We start from the raw sequence: 25,148 nt of genomic DNA, 5'->3' as shown, positions 1-25,148 counted from the left end.
GGCGGCGGGGGGGGCGGGGGCAGGGGCAAGGGCAGGCCCCCCCGCCCCGGCCCGGCCCGGCCCGGCCCGCCCCCGCCCGGCGCGGCTGTCGCAGGCCCCGCCCCATGACGCCGGGGGCGGGAGCGCGGCGGAGCTCTTAGGTTGCGGAAGTGTTACGCCGCCTCACTTCCGTCGAGGTGTGCAAGCGCAGTGGGCGGCGGGGAACGGCGACCGGCGGGAGGTGGGGATGGCGCTGTGGCTCCCGCAGTCGCGGGACGGCGGCCCTCCGTCGCAGGAGGAGGACGACGGGGAGCGGAGGCGGGCTACCGACTCCCGTCAGCGTCCGCTGGAAGTGCAGGTACATCCGTGCCCCCCCCCTCCCCGCCGCCCCCCCCCCCCCCCGCCACCCCCAGCCGCCCCGGTACCTCGCGCCGCTTCCCGCCTCCGGTGGCGCAGCTCCCCCCTGCCCCGGCCGGCGCGGAGCGGCTCTCGGTGCCGCGGGCGCCTGGGCTTCCCCGCGGCCGCAGCCCCAGCCCGCCGCGGGGAGGGGGCCGCGGAAGGACGGGGGTCGCCGCGGAGCCCGGTGCGTGTCGGGGCGGGGGTGTGCGGGAGAGTTCGCTCCCCTCCGGGGCCGCTCCGCCGGGCCCGAGTACGCCCGGCGGGGCAGATGCGCTGCCGCCGGCGCCGCGGGGTGGGGGTGTGTGTGTGTGTGCGACGCCTGCCACTGCCCGTGGGTAACAGTTCCGCGTTTGAGGAGTGATGCGGAGGGAGCTGGGTTGAAGTTATTCTAGCATCCTTAATGTCTAAAAAGTGGATACATAAGCGGTGTGTTCCTCTGCTGGCTAGGGCAAGTCGGCGTTTTGCAAGTACCTCGTCAGGAATTCTGTGTGTTCTTGCAATAAGCTGCCGTTACATCAGTTTCCCAACAGAGAAATTTTCACCTTGTTATTAAAAAAAGAAAAAAAAGAAGCTGCGATTCCCAGACAAAGTTGGCACAAGAACTTTGATGTACCCGCGTTAAAGTTTCTTTCAGATAATCTCTAGCAATTTATCGGCACCACAAATTTAATAATAGGGCACTGGAAGGCTGAGGAACTAATGCATATGAATGTTTTTTTCCCCACTCCTGGTGGGAAAGCAGGCATATAATTTAGAGGATAATTTCTTAAGTTACTGAGTGTGAATACCCAGCACACACCTGGAAGCAATACAAGCACTGTTGCTTAAGAGGTGTCCTAGTTTCAGCTGGGATAGAGTTAACTGTCTTCCTAGTAGCTGGTACGGTGCTATGTTTTGAGTTCAGTATGAGAAGAATGTTGGTAACACTGATGTTTTCAGTTGTTGCTCAGTAGTGTTTAGACTAATGTCAAGGATTTTTCAGCTTCTCATGCCCAGCCAGTGAGAAAGCTGGAGGGGCACAAGAAGTTGGCACAGGACACAGCCAGGGCACCTGACCCAAACTGGCCAACAGAGTATTCCATACCATGGGACGTCCCATCTAGTATAGGAACTGGGAAGTGGGGGCGGGGAATCGCTGCTGGGGGACTAGCTGGGTGCCAGTTGACAGGTGGTGAGCAATTGCACTGCACATCATTTGTACATTCCAATCCTTTCATTATTGCTGTTGTCATTTTATTAGTGTTATCATTATCATTATTAGTTTCTTCTTTTCTGTTCTATTAAACTGTTCTTATCTCAACCCGTGGGTTTTGCTTCTTTTTCCCGATTTTTCTCCCCCATCCCACTGGGTGGGGGGGGAGTGAGTGAGCGGCTGTGTGGTGCTTAGTTGCTGGCTGGGGTTAAACCGCGACAAGAGGTCATTCTTTCTCCCAGCTATGAGTGGTGACCTCCTCAATAGATTTGACCAAAAGGAGCATATGCTTGTGCTGTGCCTCAGCCACTTCATAACTTAAATTCCACTTTTACTGCCAGTTCAAGGGAAGATGTTGGCCATCTGTTAGGTACTAATCCATACTGGAATGCAGGCAGCAGCAGTTACTTTACTGTTGTGATCTGACATCACAAAACTGATACTTTCTTCTCAGAACTATGTATTCAGAGTATTCTCACACTTGGCTGTTGGTAGCATTGCAGCCCAAAGATAGCCAGAGGGGTCTCAGCTATGTCAAAAGTATTTTTACAGTCTGGAGACTATTACTGATAGCAGTACGTGATCCATGATTTTGTAAATGCACTTAAGATAGCTTGAATTAGAAATCTCTTTCTAAAAACATCTAGCAGTACAAAACCATGTTTTATCACTCCTGCGAATATAATGCTGCATATCTAAGGTGCCTTCCAGGTGCATTATATTTGAGATTTAGGCCTGTCTGCTCCAATACAAACTAAACTGACAATTTTCCCTCCATAAATAGCGTGTCTGATTTTCCTCACAGACATATGACCAAGAGATTGAATTAGCCTGCCAAAAAGAAAGAGAGTTTGTGAAGCACTCTGTGGAATACACGTGGAACCTAGCAGAAGCCCAGCAAAAACTTGGTAGCTTAGCACTGCATAATTCAGAATCCCGCGATCAGGAATCTGCTAGAGCAAAGACTGAAGCTGCAGAGCTGAGACAGAGAGAGGAAGAGTGGAGAAGAAAAGAAGAAGCACTAAAGCAGAGGGAAAGACTGAATCTATGGAACACACCTCCTGTTAGTAAGGAGGTATTTAATAAGGTATGACCCATATCGGTGTGTGTGAAAACAAGTGTTAGCCTCTTTTTTTCATTCCACTTGTCTCGAGTGTCTTCTGTGTGCCGTACAGCACAAAACCACAGTATATCTTAAATGGGCTGGGGCGGGGGGGGGAGCTGGCATCTGTCTTTGCCTCAGGAAAGGGAGCAAGCTGCACTCGTACTACAAATCTGGATGATGTTTCTCTACCAGAAGTGCAGGTCAAAACTTGCGTGGGTCATCTGAGTATTTGATATGAGCCAGCAATGTGCACTTGCAGCACAGAAAGCCAGTTGTATCCTGGGTTGCATAAAAGGCAGCATGGCCAGCAGGTCAAGGGAGGTGATTTTCCCCCTCTATTCCACTCTTGTGAGACCCTACCTGGAGTACTGCATCGAGCTCTGGGGTCCCCAGTACAAGAAGGACATGGATCTGTTGGAGCAGGTCCAGAGGAGGGATGAAAATGGTTGGAGGGATGGAACACCTCTCCTATGAAGAAAGGCTGAGAGAGTTGGTGTTGTTCAGCCTGGAGAAGAGAAGGTGCTGGGGAGCCCTTATTGTGGCCTTTAAATACTTAAAGGGGGCTTGTAAGAAAGATAGAGGCATTTTTGGTTTTTTATTGCAGACTGTAGTGATAGGACAAGGGGCAATGGTTTTAAACTGAAAGAGGGTAGGTTTAGATTGGATATAAGGAAGAAATTTTTTATGATGAGGGTGGTAAAACCCTGGAACAGGTTGCCCAGAGAAGTTGTGGATGCCCTATCCCTGGAAGTGTATAATGTCAGGCTGGATGGGGCTTTGAGCAACCTGATGTAGTGAAAGATGGCTCTGCACACAGCAGGGAGGGTTGGAACTAAATGATCTTTAAATGTCCCAACCCAAACCACTCTGTGATTCTGTGTAGTGCAAGTGTTGCCAAATGGTGCTGAACAATAGTTTCTTCACATGAAAAGTGTGCTTCTCTACTGAGTGCCAAAGTCTTAAAATGTAGAACTGTTAGTTTGCCTCTAGTAATGACTACTGTAATACATATTATTTAGCACAAACTTTTTTTTTATAGTAGGATCTCAGCTTTCACTTTACAATTTAATTTGAACAGCTAGCACATCTCCTGATTTCACTGATTTAGCTGCATCCAGGCTGCAATGTACATAATTCTCTTTGCTGACAGATCAGTAAGTTCCTACATGAAGACAGAAGTTTCTCAGAGTTCTTTGGTCAGTAGACTATAATGAGACTTTGAACCTATTATTAGGTAATGCACTTTTTTAAAGAAAATCTTCTCAAGTATATGGTGCGACTCTAAAATTAGAACATAGCCCTTTAAATAGTAACATTAAAATATAATACTGCTATATGTCACAAAATGTATGCCTGGAGTTTCTGTGATAGTACAATTTTTCTCTTCCTCAGAGTCTTATTAATCAAAAAAGAAAAGAAAGAGAAGATGAAGATGAGTCTGAACCACTTATGCAAAAACACGAACAAAAGATTAGACACTTTGGTGAGTGTGCTTTTTCCATCATTTTGCAGTTCAAACTTCTACAGAGTTTGTGTAGGTTCGGTGCTTATTGTACAGAGTGAATGTTAACAAATTAAAGACTTGGTTAACAGACTGTTCAGCTTTATTTTATCAGGACAGATAATAATTTCAAAGTGAAATAAGGTGTAAACTGTAGAAGCTTCTTAGTTCCTATGACCAATAAGAACTTAAATTTAAAAAAAAAATAATTAAGAATTAATATGCAAATGAGCTTAAGCCCTGCACACTAAAGTTCTAGCAACTTTTTCTGCAGTTCAGTGGGAAAGGCAGGGACATTCATGACAATGTAAATTGTGTGTATAAAAGTGCAGGGGATTGTCCATAGCTGTCTCATTTTTAGTAAATGTTTCTTTTCTGGTGGCTATTAAGCTACAAGGGTAATGACTGATTAAAGGGAAATGTCTGTAAACACCAGCTGAGAGTATGTGTGCATGGAATTGTGTTTCTTAAAATTATATTTAATTATCCACTAGGTGTCACTTTAGCTCTGTCATAATTGTTGAACCCAATTAAGCACAAAGCTGATCTTGTAAAGTAATCTGAAATTTTGATGGTTCTCTGAAGTGCTTTCCATTCTTAGTTACTGGCTGATTTCAGACTATGGTATAGTACAGCCATATTTGGAATACCAGAACAATCAACAACAGGACTGAGTTGGCAAAATCAAATTCTTCGTACAAGCTTGTTTTTACTAAGCTATTTGGCTTCTAAGGATCTTAAACTGTTCTAAAGAAAGGGTTTCTAGCCCTGTTAGCCTTAGCAAGCCTTGCAAGTACCAAGTTGAGGCACAACACTGTCAGAATATGCAAGTAGCAGTGACAGGCACAGGTTCTTTCAAATACTTTAACTGCTAAGTGTAATGACAGTGGAATCAGAAGACATCTCCCCTGCTGTGCATTTCAGCAGAAAAAAAGATGCTTTCTTGCAGGCTTCCTGGCTAACAGTTGGGCAAAATTACTTTGTCTAAATTCAGATTAAGCTGTTACAGAAGGAACCTTATTACAGATCATCAATTTTTTTCTTACCTGCTAAATTCAAAGCCATGTTGTTATTTTAATTCAAAATATGTAAGTCCATTGTAAAAAGGGACAGTACACTGATGTTCTTTCAACTCTCCTGTTCTGTGCTAGCTGCTGCCAAGGAGCAGTGTGGACTTTGCTAGCCGTATTGTACGAGTTCGGTTTCTGGATCCTGCTCTGGCTTCCAAGCAATAAAGAACTTGCATGGAATAGCTCTCTTGAAAACAGCCGAAAGAAATATTAGTCATTGCTTTCTCTTTAGGCATTTGTTTGCTAGAATTAAGATTATCTTAGGTCATTACCACTGAATTATCTTTAGCTCAGTTATAATTATATGCTGATAGATGGGTAAAGCTGTATATCTGGTACCTGTTGCCAGTAATGACTTGATTGTCAGTGATACATGAAGGACAATTTTAAGAAGTGGTCTGAGAATTGAGTTCTGATTTTTAAACTCTTTACATGAAGGTAGCTTCATGCTATCAAATTCAATCTTCTAGTTAACCTTCCAATACTGATGTGGCTTTGCTTTTTGAGATCAAGCTGTTCCTGTAATTAAATTCAAATTTCCTAAAAACCTAGAAAATCATGTGTTGGAATAATTTTTTACAGATTACACATTCTTTTCTTTGCATTCTTATTTACATACATGTAGAGGATTTGTCAGAATCACTGAATGTAAATCTCTATCCATAAACTTTTTAAACTGTTTGATGTCACTAATAGATACCTATATATAGAATTGATTTAAAATAACTTATCAATGATGCTAGAGATGCATTAAAAATTGTGACTGTTAAAATCTACTTTTAGTATCTTCAAAGTCTGATTATACCTTCTGGTAATGCTCTTTCAGCATTGGTTAGATGTATAAATAAAACCCCCAAATTTAGTTGTGTGCTATCATTCTGAGGTTAGTGAATTGCAAAGGTGTTAGTATATGCTGGGGTATCAATGCAAGTAACTTCCTTGCTGCATTAATCATTTAACCATTTAGAATATCTTAACCATGTTTCTCTTACTAGGTATGCTGAGCAGATGGGATGATAGTCAAAGATTTTTGTCTGATCACCCATATCTTGTATGTGAAGAAACATCTAGATATCTCATGTTGTGGTGTTTTCATCTAGAAGCTGAACAGGTACGAAGAAGATGTTTAAATTGTTTGAAAGCATACAGTTTCCCACTTGCACTATAGAAAAGCTGACCAACTTGATTAGCTGTTTAACTGTTCTTCCCACCCTCTCTCTACTTTATTGAAGAAAAACTGTATGTAGTGCATTGTCACTTACATGTGTAGTTATAGCTAATTATCAGTCCCCTTGCTTCTGTAAGCATGAGTTCTCATCTGCTTAGGAACTAGAACAAAAGGAAATTATGCTGAATTTTAGAAATATAATCACAGGCAGTATCTTTAAATCACAACTTGAACTTTTTTTCAGAAAAGAGCTCTGATGGAGCAAGTAGCACACCAGGCAGTTGTAATGCAGTTTATTATAGAAATTGCCAGAAGCTGCAATATGGATCCAAGAGGCTGTTTTCGTCTCTTTTTCCAAAAAGCCAAAGTAAGTCAATTTGGGTAATGATGGGAGAAACACTTGATGCTGTACAAGGGACCAGTGTTCTAGAGGTTTCTTCCTAACCATAAGAGGCTAAATATTTTATTGACTGACTTAGGCTTATGACAGTGTTTTGTTAGCAGTTCTTTTCTAGACAGAGTATTTTGGTGTAATTCCAATTCTGAAAATGAAAGTTTTAGGGATTTTGCTTATCCCAGAGGAAAAGCAAGATACAGCAGGGTGACAATAGGGGTGTTATACACAAGTAGTAACTAAGTAACAACAGGAAACAGACCAGTTTAAGGACTGATTTTGGCCAATTACACCTGTGTTTTCACAGTGTACCTACGTATTATCACAACTTTCCATTTCATCTGCAGTTCACAGTGTGGCCCGAAGTAGTGTCCCTTTCTCATTACTGAAATGGAGCAATCCAGAGCTACGAAGGAGAAATGCGGGAAGAGTGCAACTGTGGTTTGCTGTAGAGTGTATTCAGTTATTCAAGAGTGATGGACCTCAATATTGCCTAAAGGAGTTCAGTTAAAGTGCAAGTCAGCTTGTGCTTTGCTTTTGACCAGTGTTACAACAACCACCTGTTCTTCTAAGGGTACTGGCTTCTGAGTTGGGAAGGCTAAAACTAGATTTATTTTTACATGTCCTTAGATAAATCAGTTAGTTTGCTTCTACATATAAATACTACAGATTGCCTTAAAAAGAAAGCTACCTGAAATTTCATTTTAAATTGACTAATGTTATTCTTGGTATTCCCCAAAGGGTATAACATGCATTACTGCGTGGTTTTTTTTCAGCACTGTGTATGCTTACAATTCAAAAGTAAATCTGGCTGAAGTGCAAATATCTCATTTTTCTCTTTGCAGGCTGGGGAAGGTTATTTTGAGGCTTTTAAAAATGAACTTGAGGCATTCAAGACGAGAGTGAGAATCTGGTCACAATCACATGGCTTTCAAACTATGTTACTACGTGATCTCAGTGTCAATCCTGGTCTTGTGGGAGAGCTGATATCTTTTTCACAGGTAGGCTTATTATTTCTAGAAAATAATTTAACCAAAGTAGGATTAGGTCCTGCCTTGAGAAGCCATACCTCTCTGAAATATAAAGAGGATTATTCCTAGAACTGCTAGTGCTCAGGATATAATGAACAGTATTATCAATATGCAAGGCATATATGGACTTTCTTTTTACTTGCTGGAATTCAGAAAGCATCAGCATAAGGTCAAAAGCACATGTTAGTTCAGTGCCCTTACATTGTTGTGCTTAAAATAAACACTGCATCATAAAACTGATCAGATGCTAGAATTGTATTCACAGCGTTTAGCACAAGCAGTGAAATGAGGTTCCAGCGTAAAATGACTGATCCTACTCATGGGATCATTCAGGTAAGTCAAGCCTAAGGAAAGTCTCCTGTTGTAATAAAAGAAAACTGAGTGTACTTAAGTCTTTTGTTACAGTACTAGTGATGGCCACATTCTGGAATGAAGCAGCAACTTAAAAGATTGTAAAAAATTAGGTATTAGGGAAGGAGTCACAATTAAAACTACTTATTTGAAATAATTTGATTAAAGTACCTCTCAAATAAGATCCAACAGCTTAATTTTAAGTAAGTGTGCAGTCAAGTGCTAGAAACACTGAGACCAAATACAAGCTATGCCAGCAAACTTAAAGAATTCTTGACACAGTGAGATAATATTGGTTGATGAATTTTTCAGAGCTTATTTCCTTACTATTGTAAATTTGTCTCATCTTAAGATGGACAACACGGAGAGTCCAACTTAAGCTAAAAATCTGTTTCTCTCTCTGTCTCTATTCCTCCATATATACAGTTACAGAGTTAAGCTGTCAATTTTTCATCTGTTGCAGAACACAGGTGATCTACAAGGTTCCATGAACACAGATGTCTGCAGTGCAAACTCTGTGATGCAAAGAGATGAAGAAGAATCCAAAATGATGGATACAGTGTAGTACTCTTAAGGCTGAGGCCAAGTACTTGTTTTTTTTTTTCTTCCCCCCAAAGAAACAAACATGGCTATTTTTTCTTGACACTTATTTTTCTGGGTACTGCACTTTATTTTTCGTGTCAGATTTTTGTTGTTGTTGTTTGGTTTCAGGGGGAAGAGATTTTGAAGGGTGGGTAATTCAGAAAACCTTGTAATACTGTTTGCAAATGTGCTGCTAGGTTTTTGGTTGTTCTTGAAGGGCAGGGTTCTCGTATTGCCGAATGTGAAACTGGATGTGTTTTCTGCTACTAACCTTGCCTTTCATGACTTTTAGAAATTAAAGTATGAAAAAAAAATAAATCTGCACAAATACAATGTTTACAAGAAGTGGTAGATTCTTGGTAGAATCTGCTATTGTCTTACTACAGCTGTGGACATGTTTTACTCTATGAATATTGGAGATCACAACTGTATTCATGCTACCTTGCTGACATAAGCTCTCAAATTTAGTTATCACTAATAGCAATAAATCAATATCTGGTATCAGTATTTCACATCTGAATGGGCTAGATTAAAACACTGGCTTTCTACCTCTACAAAGGGGATTTAAATGTTACAATGTGCTTTCATTAAATGTAACTTGGTTTTGTCCTAAAATGTAAGCAACGCTTGTCTACATATGAGTGCTGGGTTGTATGATTTCTGAGAGTCTGACTCTCTTCTTGTTCGTAAGGCTAACTTTAGACTTTTTTAAACCAAGTCTTATTATGGGGAGAAGTATTTGATGGAGGGGATGGAGGGAACTTGAGGTACAAGGGTTAGGTTAAGACTTCAGTTTAAACAAAAAGCTTTGTTGCAGTTCATATAGGGTCAGGTGTCATGTGAGGTTTGGAAGGTATTTCATATGCTATGAAACTAAAGTGGGTTTCTGATATTGGTAACTCAACTAATTAAAGAGGAAAATCATTAAAAGCTTCCTGTTTGAGGAGCTGGAGATCCAAATACTGTTTCTAGACAAGGCCTTCCACAGAATGTCTGCAGTCCAAAATTCTACTGTGCTTTTCTAACCTGCTGCTATTACAGTATCTCTGTTCATAAAAATGTATACTGCAGTTGGAAGACTCCAGTGAAGACAGCTCCTATCTCAAATAATGGTATCGGTACAAACTCTGTCCTTTACTGTATTGTTCTGATTGTATGCAAGGTCTGGAAAGTATCTAGTTTCAATAGTTTGATGAACACAGTCTACATGCAGTTGCTAATTCAGGTGAAAGCTGTGCTGAGACGAGATCCAATAATTTTCAGTTTGGCTATAGCAGAGATAGGGAAGAGTCTAAGTTTGCAGTATATACCAGAGTGAGTGTTAAGACAAATGCAGTAGCAAAAGCAGGAACTCCAGATCCACCGATAGCAGTAACTTTTCGTGTGCCTTGAGTTCTCTAGCAGTTCTTCTGCGGACAGAGGATAAAGGAGCAAGCAGCAGCTCTGTCCCAGATGCTAATGAGAGATAACCAGCTTCAGTAGTAATTTTTTTTTTTAAGTTTGACATACTCCAGAGAGGGTAAGTAAACACTACCTCCTCAATTAGCTAATTATTAAGGGAAACTAAGGGGAACTAGTAACTTCAGGTTGTTTTTTAACTGAATGTTTTGTACAAGGATAGTAAGAGCAGGGTAGCGTGGTCACTTGCAGTTGCTACCCTTAGTAGTAGAGCCACATTGATCTAGCAACCTCTGATATACTGAAAGTTATTTTTAAAGTTTCTAAGGGGCTACAATTGGATCGTGTGGGAGTAAGTGTCAAATCATAAGGAGGTTCCCTCCCCCTTTTCCTTCTGGCTAACTGCAACTTACGTAGGCTGGCAAAAAACCAAGCATAGCTGCTTTTTATTGAAATCAAGATGCATAAATAGAAGTAAGCAGCACATCAGGGTTTCTCACTGTAATGTGGTAGCTACTGTTTTCTAATCGTGACTTTTTTAAAGAAGTGTATCTCTAAACTCACTCAGTCTACAGCCTCCATATAGACATTTCTGAAGATGAAAGCAGAAGTGGTCAGCCTTTTGGTAAGCCTTCTTTAATATGTAAGGAGAGCTGCTTGCAGTGAGTTGCTGCCCATATTCTTCATTTATAGTAATGGGAAAGCTTTACAAATTCTACAATGACCATCCTTTTTAGACTCAAATGTGTCTCAATATTGATAATGCTACAACTACACATGCAAATGTAGTCTGAGGTATGTCAGCACCACAGCTCTGTAGTTGTTTACAGTCACTGCAAAAGGAGATTGGGATCTGCACTAGTACGACACAGCTACTTCAGATGTTGCCTAGATGGAGTTGTTTGTTCCTCAGGTTTTGCTGACTCTTCTTGAAACTCTCAGTCTGGTTAGCATAAAAGAAGGGCCAGGGGAGTTCACTGAAAAATAGCAATGTCTGCATTACCTAGACTGGTAAAAGGCGTGGCCTGTGGAGGTTTGTAACTCCAGTTATCTAGAGAATAAATAAATACAAGAGCTGGTCAGAGAAATGAATTAGTTGTATGAGCTGGTGAAAACCAGTCCAATTGCTACAATAAAAGTTGCTACAGTAATATGACAATGTTAATAATTTGACCACTGGCAGTCCTGGCACTGGCATCAATGAGCAGTTGTTTTTTCAAAGGTAGTAGAAAAGACACATTCACTAGTCAAGATCATCTAGCTACAAACTTACTGGATTACACTCAATCTGTTCAGTACCTGCTGTCTTTTTACTAATAAAGTCTTGCACAGCTGCACAAAGACAGAGGCTTTACCAAATGTGTTGCACATCATTGAAACTCCATTTCTCATGCCTGCAAGATAGCTGCTCTGAGGGCAGAAATATAAACATAGTAATAAGGCCAATCATCCAGGCAAGTGTTAAGGGTAATTTAAGCCCAGCAAAAAGTTCAACTAACATCTGTGCAAGCAAAGCTAAAAGAAGGTGACTGTCATCCATAAGATCAATCTATATGTATGCCAGTTTTGGTCTGAAACGTCTTTCTATAGAGTGGTGGTCATGGTTCCCACAGCTTCTGGCTGGCCCCAACTCATCACATATTCAAGAAACATGCTTTCATGTCCTTGTCATTGCTTCACACTACATTTCATGAGCGCGTAAATCAATCTATGTGCTTTGTAATTAAGTTGTATTCTGTAATGTGTTTCCTTCACCAGTCAATATTTGCAAACAAATATTTTCTGAATAAGAGACATAAGAGTAGCTGCTTGTGTTGAAGTCAGTTACTATATTATAAAAATTAGGTATATTTAATATAAAAAAATACAGCATTAAAGTGAGAACCACAGGCAACAAAGTTTTATCAATGTAAGTTAATGACAACATTAGACTTGTAATTATTGATTGGTCTGGTGGACTACTTAAGAGAAATCCTTGATTGCTGAATCTCATGTAATCAAGTGTGAGCTATGACAGATGAGCAGAAGTTAGACCTATTTTCACCTGGGAGTGGCAGCATCTTTCTGGCTCACATCTGGCAACTTGGTTTGGAGGAAAGCATAGATATGTGGCCAGATCTTATTGGTTTCTGTTCCAGAGAAGGATTTCAATAACCCTTTTTCCCTAAGGAAGAAAAGGAAGAAAGCATTACAGAAGTCAAATTGTTTAATTGTTCCAAGATCACCACCTCACTTTAAGATTGCCCTGGCAGGAGTGTGTAAATATGCATGTCATTTAACATCCGAGAACAGCCATAACATTGGGAGTGCAGGGTGGACATGCATTACTGTGTTCCTCAAAGAGTGAGCTATTGGCCACATCAGTTCACAAAACTGACAGGTGTCCACAGAGTACTTAATAACAAACTATGAAGTGTAAAAATAAGAAGCAGCAATGCAGTCATACAGCACATGCTATACAGCAGTCATCTAAACAACCGTGACTAACCCAGGTATTGTAAAGTTACACTTCGAGGATCAAAGAAGGTGCATCAGAGCAAGCAAGTGAACCAGGCACAATCGAGTTATTCTGAATTAATTCTAGTAGCTAGTTATATCTGTGAAGTATGTTGTTATCAATAATAACAATATCTTAGGCCTATGTCTTACTGTGGTAGTTTGAGGCATTTTCACTTCAGAAAACTATCAAAGCCAGGAAAATCACTGTCAATCCAGAAAAACTCCTTTAAAACTTAACTGCCCCAAAGGCAGAGCTTCTAGTCTTCTGCTCAACAGTTTTGGTAGAGCATAATGAAGGGTGGTGAATATGGAGATAGAGGAAGGACAGTCACTTCAGGATGTTGTCAGAGTCTAATTTCTTTGTCTAGGCAGGATAAGACTACAAAACTCTACATGGTGACCTACTATTATCTATATATTAGCACTGTGATATTTGCAGCTTTACATTAAGAGAAACTTTGTGTATAATTTGGGGTCTTAAAAGAACTAATAATTTGTTATTCCACAGTGCAAATGGCAGTATGGTCAAATAGCTACTTATTCCCAAAGAGTCTTGCTAGCTGTGCCCATGACAGTCCTGTTCTTAGAACAGCCACTTTCAAATCCTTAACAGTTTTTCTGTTGCGTATCGCTTCTGGACCCCTTGTTAGAAGGGCTTCTACTTACACATCCAGAAGAGAAAATACTGTTAAATCTTCCAAAAAAGGGAACTGTCTCTGTTACCTTACTAACCAGAGCTATGTTGCTCAGAACAGTACTATAATGTATTGAATAATGCATAGCACTCTTTGTAAAGCCAAATAAGGCTGCAGTGAAAGGCTCTTCTGCTAAGCAGGCTCGTGAAGAGGTTTCACGCAACAGTGGAAAACTTACTCATTTTACTGGCTTGATTTCTTACTGAGTTGATGAAAGATACACTGCTGCTCATACCACGTTCACTGTTGCAATATCTCTGTAACTGAAGAGATCTGTTCCTCTCTATGCTAATGTGGAAGAGGCTTTTAGAATGTGGAAGAATAGATTTTACTACTTACCGATAATATTCTAGAACAGGTTTTGTTTGTGCATCATAAGCCTGCAGCCTCTTGGTAACTGTCTCTGGCTTATCATCATCACGCTGAACAAGTGGCTCTCCAGTAATATCATCAATGCCCTAATTATGGTTAAAAGCAAACACTGGTGTATATTTCTTATTTCTGTTTGTTTTGTGTAATTTTCTTTTTAAATTATGATCAGTTTGCAGTTAGTCAAGGTGTAGATTTCTGTTTATAAAGAGAAAGGCTACTGTCCATATCTCATCTGGATTATAAGAAGCTGACTATCCAGTAAAACAGTCCATCAGTTAAAAGTATTTTCTCAGTATTTGCAGTGAACGTCAGGTCATTAGTAACTTAACTGATTTGTCCTCTGGAACATTCGTTGAATATAGGAAATATGTAGACAAAACCTTCATATATGAGGGAGAACAATATTGTTGGTAATATGTTCTTGCATAACAAGAAACAAGCAAGAGACCAACTGGACCTCTGAGAATACTGAAATGGGGAAAGGAGTTAATGGCCCTTTAGTTTTAAGTCACAAAATGGAAGAGTTATCATTTAGCAACAGCTGTACAAAAAATGGCATAAAAGCCAGCTGAAGTTTTTGTAGGCTTCAGTAAACAGAACTATGATAGCTCCTACTTCACTGCACATTTCACCTCCAATTTACCGAAGTGCTTTAAGTGATTACAGAGCTTTTAAGCCTTGAAACCAGCAATGACTGAAGAAATTGCTGACCACTGGCATATCTTATGAAGGACTAGCTAGTGGCATAAAAATTGGCTCCTTCTTAGGTGCATTGAATCATTGTGCATCTAAGGACAGAATATGACCCACCACAGATACAAGTGACTCTGTGCTCCTTCATACATATTAATTAAATCCTCAAGAATTTTTATTTTCCCTAAAGACAACTTTAATTTGACACTTGGAGTGGAAACATGAGTGATCTTGCAAGTACAAAGCCAATTAGACTACAAAAACGTTTTCCTTTCCTACCTGCATTCTGGCAGTTTCTGAAAATAAGTAACCATCAATGTTCAGTAAGCTTCTCTGTTCCAGAAGTTCTTCTCATACTGAACCCAAAACACAGCACTATGCCAGCTACTAGGAAGAAAGTTAACTCTATCCCAGCCAAAACCAGGACAGGAATGGGTGAAGAATATCTGTTCCAGAACATCTGTATCATATCAGAGATGGATTTATATGGTCAAACTTACCTTGTTTACATAATAACAATAGTTTAAAACACTCAAGTGTTCCTTTCTAGCACCTGTGCAGGCAGCCATCCTAGTGCCTTCATTGTATCTATCAAGTATTGAGCCTTCAGCCTTGCATTAACTCTAAAGCCATCATCTTTCGGTTCTGTTGAGTAAGTAAACATTTTGCAGGTCTATTAGATAACAGAGACAACTGTATTTCAGCTGTTCAGCTCCATTCCATGGTTTCACTTAAAAATTGCAATCTACTTTACATGTTGTGATATGCCTGCTTATTAGTAGAAGGTAGAGGTGGAGTGTTCCTAATAGCAAAGCCGTTGTAGCTGAAGCCCACTCTTTGGTAGGTCTGATAATTCTCTGTTGCAGCTTGCCTATGCTCTTCTGCAATTAAAAATAATCATGACTTAAACTACCATATTTTAAACAATACAGTGTTTCCAGTTGCTCACTTCCAGTGCTTCAGCTGGCCTCTTTTCCTGCAACACTGAAGTCCGAAAACTACAAGGCCTGCCATACTTCTGATGTAACTTAATAGAGCTTCCAGGTGAAATGTGATGCTGCAACAGGTATTTAGAGTTAAGGATGAAATACAGCTTAAGCTGAGTTGCACTAAGGCTAATCTGAGTTCCTCAAAAATCTTAAAGTAACAATGTATGATCATTATCTTCAAGTTTACCATTCCTTTTTAGGATATCTCAAGCCATAACCTCTTTGATCTGTTGAGAAGCTTCCCTGATTGGCAAGTTTCTCCATCTAATTTTGCAATATGACAAGTGTTCCCTTGAAAATACCCATGCTGGTTAAATATAAACACAGGGAAAGCGTTAAGTGGATTCCCCTGATGATTTGGTGTGCTTCCTAGATACAAAAAAATGAGTCCTCTGGAGGAAGGAAAAGGAAACTACATTTTGGACTGTACAGGCTGCAAACTTGCAGAACAGGCTAAGAACACACCCAACTCCTATGCCAGTGTGCAAGACTGAGAGTATTCCACATCAGTGAACAGCTTTAACAAGAGCATACTAAACTCCATGGTGTTTCATTCTGCAGGGGACAAACACGTGTCCATCAGCTGGAGCTTCTACCAGGTCACTAACATACTCTCAGAGGCAGAGTGTTACCAGAAAGGTTCTGTGCTTCTAAGAGATTAAAAGAGCCTTTTTCTTCTGAGCTACTGTGTTTTGCAACAACATACACAGACAGTATTTTACTGCCATTACCAAATGCAATGCAACATTAACTTGGTGCCAACACTGACATGTATTGCTTACCTGCACTTTGGGAGGACTGAATTCAAGATTGTAGACTCTGCCACTAGCAGGGTGGATCCAACGTGCTGTGAGCCGACATTTTATGGTCTCAAATGGCACATCTAGGTCAATCACAGTGTCTATTTGACATTCTTTATCCAAGGCTTCTGCCTGAGCAACCGTTCTGGGGAAACCTTTTTAAAGGAAACAACTCCGTAAAAATCCAAAGGCAGAGTTATAGCGAGAATTACCTGGATTCAGTCATTACAGAAAATAATTGCAAGACAGAAAAAAAAAAGCATCGTCATACTGTAAAGGTTGAAGAGACATCAGATTTTCCAAATATTTTTCAGTGTGTCATGGCACTTTAACTTGTTAAACACCTCCCAGCTTCCATTTCTTCATTTCAGTCGATCATCTTCCCAAAAGTGTAACAAATGCAAAAAGACCCCATACTTATATGTACTACATACCACTATATTGAATAAAAGCACTGTGTACACATTTTGAACAATGAAAGCTACAGGCAGTTCACACAGAAATCTGGAACAACCTAGAAACATTTGTGACAACTCTTACTTCCATAGTTGTGTAAGTCTGGCTTAAGAAGGTGACCATTACAAACCTATTTTATTCAGTTGCAGTAAGCCCAATACATATACCAGAGGCTGTCCAGGATTAATTTTACATAAAACAGTAGCTTTAGAAAGAGTTCTGGAAAGTCTAGTGTATCAAACTATCCTCAGGGACAATGACTGTGAGAACATTCGGGCTGAACAGGAATCTCCCTCTTCACTTAAAAGACACTGCATTTTGCCCCATGAACTCTATGGCTCCAGTATCGTGCCTTCAAAGGCACATATTACTACCAGAGAAAACTAGTGGAACTTAAGGCGGGGCGGGGGGGAACAGGACACACGATGGAGAACAAGAGAACCAAGGTCTCCACAAAGAATTTAAAATGAAAAATTGACCACAAGAATTTTAGCGGTCAAAGGTACTGCAGAACATGCTATTGCACTACTGATTCACTGCAATAATACCTCTACCCACAAAGCTCTTGCACAGTCTCATGTTCTTCAGTAGCTTGTAATTTTCATCATACTATACAGGTAAACTTCTCCACAAAGGCAAGTACTGATACATACAAACTTGAGAAACTCTTCCTTATGTAACATTGGTTGATGAGTCCATTGCCTGAGTAAGGAGCTCCCCAAGAACTAGCCTTAAAACAGAAAAAAAAACATTTTATGGTCTTAAGCCTACTGTGTCTTGTCTAACACATCACAAAAGTAAAGAGTTGATTAACTTAGACCAAGCTCTTGCTTGTGCATTAAGTCCGATGTAGCTGGTTTGCATCACAGTTATCAACTGCCCTCATCCTATTTCTCTCACATTCACATTATCTCATGGAAGTGCTTCTAAATGTTATGAGCAGAGGGAAAGCCAGGACTCCAGCACTGCTGTTCTTTCTTACTATTGACAAGCTAGTCAGCCACCACACATCTTAGTTATGCAGCTGGAAAATGAGTTTGCTTTGGAACTCAGTAATGAGAAACTTCCTCAACAAACTAAAGTGCTTTTACAAAAGCATTTCATTGAAACTGAACCAGCATTTGCTGCTGTTGTGGTTTAAACCCAGTCAGCAACTTGGCACCACGCAGCTGCTCACTCACTACCCACTCCCAGTGGGATGGGGAGGAGAATTGAAAAAAAAAAGAAAGTAAAACTTGTGGGTTGAGATAAGAATGATTTAATAACTAAAGTAAAATAAAATATAATACTAACAATAATAATAACAACATATAATAGTAATAGTAATGAAAAGAAATATATGAAAAACAAAAAACAAGAAAAGACAAGTAATGCACAGTGCAGTTGCTCACCACGTGCTGACTGATGCCTGAGCAGCAATCCGCCCCTCCTGGCCAAGTCCCCCCAGTTTATATACTGAGCATGATGTTCTACGATATGGAATATCTCTTTGGCTAGTTTGGGTCAGCTGTCCTGGCCATGCTCCATCCCTGCTTCTTGTACATCTGCTTGCTGGCAGAGCATGGGAAACTGAAAAATCCTTAACTTAGATCCTAAGTGCTGCTTAGCAACAACTAAGACATCGGTGTGTTATCAACATTATTCTCACACTAAATCCAAAACAGACTGTACCAGCTACTAAGAAGAAAATTAACTATCCCAGCTGAAACCAGGACAGCTGCATACAGTGTTTTCTCGATACCAAAAAAAAATAATCTACAAGATGTGATGAATTATGAAGAATCCAGGAACACAGGGAAAAGTACCCCAATTATACAGCACATAAATCTAAGCAGATCATACCCACACACACACGACTTGGACTGCTACATCTGCTATGATTCTAGAAGCCAGCCTATCATAAGGCAGTGGAAATGGGTATTTGGCTAAGTAAGCATACAAGAAGCTCAGCAACTCTATTTAGTTTGACCTAGCTGACCTCAGCTGTTTGTTCTGAGTTGTAGTTATCAATCTAAAGACTTTCTGCTTAACATATTTCAACAGAATAGTATTGTTCCTACAGAGCTGATTATGCCAGAGCTATCCCTAGTGTAATTCACTGAGTCTCATTAAAAATGCTCATGCAGACAAAATTTCTGCTCCAAAAGTTTAAAGAAGGCAGCATTTTAACGTGCAGCAGAAATTTATTTATTCTCTTACAGTCTCCACACCATCTTCCTGTTAAGAGTTGCCACTGTGCCTAGCTATACTACTACACATCCAGATCCAGAAGGCTGGAACTGTGTGTACACAGGACCTGGAACTAAAGAAAAAAAAAAATCTGCAGCTCTTTCCCTTATTGGTTAGGTTTCATTGTGCTGTTCACTGTGGGAATTAAGCTTTTGTCCTCACTAAGGAGGAACATAACCATGACTAAAGCCACCAGAACAGATCACTGTACTAGAAGCAATTAGAAAGCACTAAGGGACAGAAAGCACTGTGGATTTCTCACTCCCTCTAAATAAAAAGCCACACCAACAACTTTTTAGTTTTATCTACTGAGGCAGGTTGTGACTAGAATCCGAAAAAGCACACATCCAGCCTAGACACTATCTTTGTGCTGCGCATCCAACTGTACTCCCATGGGCTGGGGTAACAAGCCAGTCAGTTCATGAAGACAGTGGCAAATGCATTTTCTCTCTACTGTGAATGCGGAAGCAATGAGCTTACGCTGCAGAATTGCAGAACATTTCACTCTAGAGAACAGAACCAAAGAGCAAATGAAAGATACCTTTTAGAGCACTTAAGCAGTGTTTTTGTTAGTGATTTATTACACACTGCACTGCTGCAGAACTTGCTTTCCATACTTGCCTTGTTGCTGCATCACATACCTACCTTTCTCTTTAAAGAATTCCTCAGCCCCATTTTTCAAAGTGTTCCATTCCCCAAGGACTTTAACAAGAAAAGGCTTTAAAAAAAAGCAACTTCTCATGTGTATTTTAAAGGGGGAATATAGCATAAGAATTACCACAACTGACAGTTCTGAAATTTTACTGGAGTGTTGAACTACCCTTTTCAACATGAATTAAACATCCCTGTAAAGCTCTGAAGGTGGGATGCACCCAAAGCATTTTACAGCCAAAGAACCTGGGGCAGACTGGCTGCTGAACGTTTCACAAGCAGCTGGCAACAAATACTGTCCAGTTACTACGACTCAAGGATGGCTACTGGGGTGTAGCTAACCACAAGCGACCAAAGCACTCCAAGCTTTCCAGTGCAGATTTTCTCTCCATATGTAGTGATATCCAATATGCTGACTTACCATCCAACAGCCAGTTGTACCGATCTAGACCTTTTAGCTCATTCAGCATCAGTCGTGTCATGATGTCATCTGGAATAAGACGCCCTTGATCAATGTAGGACTTGGCAAGGATTCCAACTTCTGTGAAAGTAAAAGGAGTCACATTACACTATCTCTGACCTCCAGCAAGCAAAAAAAAGCCCATAAGCCCTCAAAAAATTTGTTTTGATCGGGATGGCGCAGAACCATAAAGTTGTAAACAAGACAGACAGTATGCTTGCTGAAATTCAAAAACAGATGATCAGTTAGGATCTGATCATGCAAATATGCATCAGATTAACTTGATAGGTCTATAGTTCCACAGATGGCAACAGGGTATTCAGCACACCTCTATCCCCACACCCTCTGAATAGTACTAGTAAGTATTTGAAGTATTAGGTCCCCAAAACTAAAATCAGGAGAGGCCATTAGGTAAAAGAGTCTTCAAAAGAAGCAATGTAAAGGATAAAAGTTCATTAAGATACCAGCCCTGAGATTTCCTGTCAAGAAAGTTATTTTCTCAGTTTAGTGACTAGTTATTAACTTATGACTTCACTACGAAGAGAAACACGTTTGGTATTTAAAAGAGCAGTATGCAGTGGGACACGCTTGCCAGATAACATATTTTTACAATTTCTAGAGTTACAGGAGGATGTTTATAGATGTTGTAAACTATTTATGGGAGCACACAGACACTAGTATTTTCCCATGGAACTGACTAACCTTTAATACCAGTTATTTAGCCTACTGGCTCGCTAAAATGCCATCCACGCATCACAGTTCTGGATATCACACCATGCTTCTACATGACAGGTGGCAGCATACCGTACTTCACCCAAATCATGGGTATAGCTGGGAAGAAATTAATTTGCCTGGGTTGTGTCCTCGAGCACAAAGTCTCCGTGGCCTTTGTTTATAAAACAATTATCCAATTATGTAAGTCACCCAGAATAGCAGCTAGATTGGTTTTTATTATGGATCTGCAGAAGCCTTTACTTGCAGCCAATTCAGATCTAGGTACAGTAAACTAAACAGAATAGAAAATGGGATGGACTGACATACCAACACAAGATACAACCACTTTCAGCAGAAAGCAATGAAGAATGCCACTCCCATCACTTGACGCAGGATTGGAACGTGCAATAATACAGAGGCCCTTTTTCAGACGAGGCAACTGAAAAGCAATAGATGTCCTCAAGTAATGCAAAGAGTCGCTTTGGTGCTGGAAAAAAAGTAAGTAACAAAGGGAAAATTTCCCTTTATTGGACGTTCACATCTAGAGTCAGGCTTTGAAAAGTTTAAAGGCCATTTAAAAACAGGCACTATGCACCTGGGTCACATTTCAAATAATCCTCACAAAGTGGAAAAGAGTCAGACTCTGGTGCTGGAGTCCTCCAGCACATAACAAACTGGAAAGAAGGTGACAGTCTGCCTGGGTACAAAGTGTCTATTCTTTTCCCTACCTCCCTTCTTTGAGGTCAGCAAGTCATACCTCTTTTACTATTCTAGTGAGTGCACTTTGAACTATGTACCCTGCAAAAGTAGGCTGGGAGGAGGAATAAATTATGTCTAGATAGTTTAATGTGTACTTGATGCTTGGACCTGTTACTGATTTACACTGAAACATTGTTCTAGCCACAATGATCTAAGAATATGTGCAAGGCAAGGTTGAGAGCCTTGAGGCTCTCAAGGTTGAGAACCTTGAGGCTCTCAAGGTTGAGAACGGTACTAACCGTTGGAAAGACAGATGAGCTTTTGGACCCAGAGAGGTTTGGAGTATGGCAAGCTGTAAGGTCCTATTATTAGACCAACAGAGCTGGAAACATGCTGCCTCTCTCTACAAACCTCAGGTCCCTTAGAAAGTCACTATTACAGAAGAAAAAATTAGGCACAACTGTACCCAAATAGTTGTATGTTAGGATGAAAAGTTTGTATACTAGACCATAGCTACCTTTTTTTTTTTTTTCTTTCTTTCCCCCCTTGTTGTTGCAGGTGGGATTTTGTGAGGTTTTGTTGTTTTTATTTTGTTCTGGTTTTTTTCAGCTTGGGTCTGAAACCACTACAGGCATGGCAATCTTTGGAATTAAAAGCAACATGGGTTTCTTTCCTGTCTAGGTGATAACAGGTATCCATGTTTCATGTATTGCAAAAGATTGGCATGTCCTAACCACATTACAGCAAACAAGCTCTAGCCACATTCAGACAACAGGTTGCTTAGCACTAGAGAGGTGGTCACGGACTGTCCACTCTCCAAAGCAGCAGAATGTGGTAATAACTGCAAATTGCTAAGGACGCTCACATGTTCAACAGGACTTTTCAACAGACAAAGTCCATTTTCACAAGACAGCAAATGCCAAAAATGGCACCATGTAACTGTTGTTAGTTATATTTAATTTTCCAAGTGTTTTAACTGCCCAACTTAGCCTAACACAGTTCCCAAAGAATTTGGAATTGCAGGACTCTTCTATTATAACCAAAACTTATAAACTCTTTGCCTCAACTAAACTTGTCAAAGCTCTCCGAGTTGCCTCTCAGTCTCTCTCCCTCCTTCAGCATATTATGCAGCCCTGCTACCTCGGTGTTGATCTCAATCCTCTGGAGACCATTTCTGCAATGAGTGACTCGCTTTCAATAAAATTAACAGAGCTTCATCTGGGTTAATTAGTGAATGAAAAACTCTGTAGCAGATTCCTATAACTTCTACGCTAGCTAATTCAGAGCAAACCTCATCATCTCTTACACCCTCCACTGGCTTCTCTCCTCACATTCAAGATTTAATGCATCTGCTACACTTTCATTTCACATCTTGGTTCTCCTTCACATTCTTTCATCTGTCCAACCCACGTAGAGCACTTTGCCAAATCACTTTTCTTTCCACTACTTCATGGCTGCCTCCTTAAATCAAGCAATGGGGTATTTCCACTTGCAATTTCCTCTTCTCAGGCACCCTTCAGCTTGATTTTGGTGGTCTTTGATCTTGCTTCCGAGACATATTGAAAACAGCACAAAACCTGAAGTATTTAGTAAATAACCTATTTCCTTAAATTTCTGCAACACCTTCCTTTCTCACTAGGTCTTACTTACACTGAAAGTTCTTAACAGCAACAATTTTGGTTTTGTGACACTTTGTAAATAAAAATTTACGCTTGCGCAATCAGACAGGAAAAGCATGAATGTGATCAGATATGCCTGCACAGGTGGTGCTCTAGCAAATATTTAACTTGTAGTTATCAACTGTAGTAAAGTCAGTCAACTAAGCCAAAGTCATTGTTCTTCGAGAGCAAACAGAATTTGTGTGAAAAGAGATGTGGAAATCACATCACATCACAATTGATTTCATAATACTGATAATTTTTCAATTTCAAACATGCTTATAAGCTTCCAAAACCTTCCAAAACCTTCGGTTACCTAGCCATAATACTGCAGAAATACTTGCAGTCCTCTGCAGCTTCGAAGTGCTGGAAATAACAATACGCTCACTTCATCACATGCAACCTGAAATGGTTCTTAGAAGGTTTTCGACCCCACCGTGAAGAAAAGCAGATGCGGCAGTCAGGAGGAGACCTTTCATCATTGCAAAAACCCACCAGAGGGGTTGTGGCATCTCAACAGAGAGCCAGAGGTCAAGTTACGACCATATAGTAAATATAACACACATCATTACCTAATACAAGCAACTCTGTATGCAGACACAGACCATGCTGAAACCTAAGCACAGTATGAACTTGTCGTAGGGTAATAATAATTGAAAAAGCACAAGGTAAGCAGTTTGAAAATTTTACCCGTTGTTTTTGGAAAGCAGCACTACAGTTATGCCTGCCAGTTCCGGAAAAGGCCTTCTAATTTTGGAATAGCTGGTAACTCTAGGTGCCTGTACTTCTAGCCATCTCATGGAGATCTGAAAAAGTCTGATTGCCCAGAACCCCTCCTGTTGCCCTGCCTGTTAAAAACATGAATATTTTTCCCTTTCAAGAGAGGAGTTAACGATTAGGTGTGTGCTACAAAACAAGGAAAACGCCCGGGGAAAAAAAAAAAAAAACAAAAACAAAACAAAAAACAAAATCAGATAAGCCCCATTCACGCTTACAAAGAGGATGCCAAGTGACAGCTTTTAGAGGATCCTCGGCTGAAGCCTCGAGGCCCATCTCGGTGGCCTCTGGCCTCCAGGTAGAGCTGCCGTGAAGACGCCCAACCTCCGGGGCGGGGAGCACATACTGGTGGGACTGGGGAGCAGCAATGCCCCCAGGGACTTCCCGGACGGGGAGGGGAAGGACCGGCGGAGCGGAAGGACCGGCGTGGGGCCGGTTCCTGCGTGGGGGGGGCGGCGGGGACGATCCGGGGCGGGCGGCCGCCCGCCCCGGATCGTCCCCGCCGCCCCCCCCCCCCCCCCCCCGCCCCGATTCGTCCCCGTTCCCACCTGTCTTCTTCTGCATGTTGTCCCTCAGGAGGTCGCCGCTGGAGAGGTGCTTCATCCCGAAATGTTTGATAATCCGAGAGGAGACGGTGCCTTTCCCGGAACCCGGTGGCCCCATGATGACGACGCGCAGCAGCGGCGGCACCACCATGCTGCTGCTGCTGTTACTGCGGGCAGGGGACGGGCAGGGGACGAGCAGGGGCCTGGGGAGGAGCACCGCCTCGGCCGCCTTTCGTAGGACCGGGAAGGGGGAGGAGGAAGACGGCGGAGGGGGTTGGAGCCGAGGCCGGTCCTGCCGGGGAGAACCAGTGGCAGCTTTTCTGGCTGTCAGTCAGGGGCAGGAAGGGAAGATCCTTTACGTAAAAGCACCGGGGGTGGGGGGTGCGGGGGGAGGATAATAAGCAAATCGCATTTTAGAAGGTAAAGCATCGGAGGGCGTCGCTGCGCTGACTGGCCCTGACCAACCTCCCCGCAGCCCTCGGCCCAGGAGCCCCGTTTCGGCTGCCCCCGGAGCCCTCAGTCCCTGCCCCAGCCGGTTCCCACTCTCCCTCCTGAGGTATCGTGAGGATTTCCCAGACTGAGGGGACACACGGCTCGTTGCCTGGCTCTCACCTGACGGCTGCTGGGCTGCTGAGACGTGCTGTGGCCGTTCTGGAGAAATGCTGATGGGTCTCGACCGCTGTGAGCTAGAAGGGCTGCAGTGAAAAAGTGATCTCGCAGAAAGCAGAGCTAAACCCAACA

At 41.5% G+C, this 25,148-nt stretch overlaps 2 protein-coding genes across 3 annotated transcripts; one reads left to right on the top strand and one right to left on the bottom strand.

Annotated features, from left to right (window-relative positions):
• Positions 1-73: 73 nt before the first annotated feature.
• Positions 74-9,279, top strand: CDC37L1 (cell division cycle 37 like 1). 2 transcript variants are annotated; one of them, XM_030003959.2, is made up of 7 exons: positions 81-337; positions 2,376-2,657; positions 4,068-4,158; positions 6,242-6,357; positions 6,659-6,781; positions 7,654-7,809; positions 8,654-9,279. In XM_030003959.2, the coding sequence occupies exons 1-7, from the start codon at positions 227-229 to the stop codon at positions 8,753-8,755; spliced, it is 981 nt and encodes a 326-aa protein (XP_029859819.1). In that variant the 5' UTR covers positions 81-226; the 3' UTR covers positions 8,756-9,279. The 2 variants fall into 2 exon arrangements, with proteins under 2 accessions (XP_029859820.1, XP_029859819.1); XM_030003960.2 differs by lacking the exon at positions 6,659-6,781 and having other exon boundaries at positions 74-337.
• AK3 (adenylate kinase 3) lies at positions 8,797-24,752 on the bottom strand. Its single transcript, XM_030003961.2, is given in 7 exon segments — positions 8,797-12,334; positions 13,704-13,822; positions 16,201-16,373; positions 19,976-20,095; positions 21,056-21,116; positions 21,118-21,167; positions 24,411-24,752. Coding segments are annotated over 7 exon segments (795 nt in total). The 5' UTR covers positions 24,559-24,752; the 3' UTR covers positions 8,797-12,210.
• Between the last annotated feature and the right edge of the window lie 396 nt (positions 24,753-25,148).

The sequence above is a fragment of the Aquila chrysaetos genome, chromosome Z, assembly GCF_900496995.4.
Source record: "Aquila chrysaetos chrysaetos chromosome Z, bAquChr1.4, whole genome shotgun sequence".
Classification (NCBI taxonomy): Eukaryota; Metazoa; Chordata; class Aves; order Accipitriformes; family Accipitridae; genus Aquila; species Aquila chrysaetos.
Note: the sequence above shows the minus strand (reverse complement) of the source record. Positions and strands in the feature narration are given on the sequence as shown.

Bases quoted from the DNA above. Each gene is read 5' to 3' on its own strand.
- CDC37L1 (XM_030003959.2), top strand. From the start codon at position 227: ATGGCGCTGTGGCTCCCGCAGTCGCGGGACGGCGGCCCTCCGTCGCAG. The intron at 338-2,375 runs GTACATCCGTGC...TTTTCCTCACAG, and splicing joins AGCGTCCGCTGGAAGTGCAG to ACATATGACCAAGAGATTGA. The intron at 7,810-8,653 runs GTAGGCTTATTA...CATCTGTTGCAG, and splicing joins AGCTGATATCTTTTTCACAG to AACACAGGTGATCTACAAGG.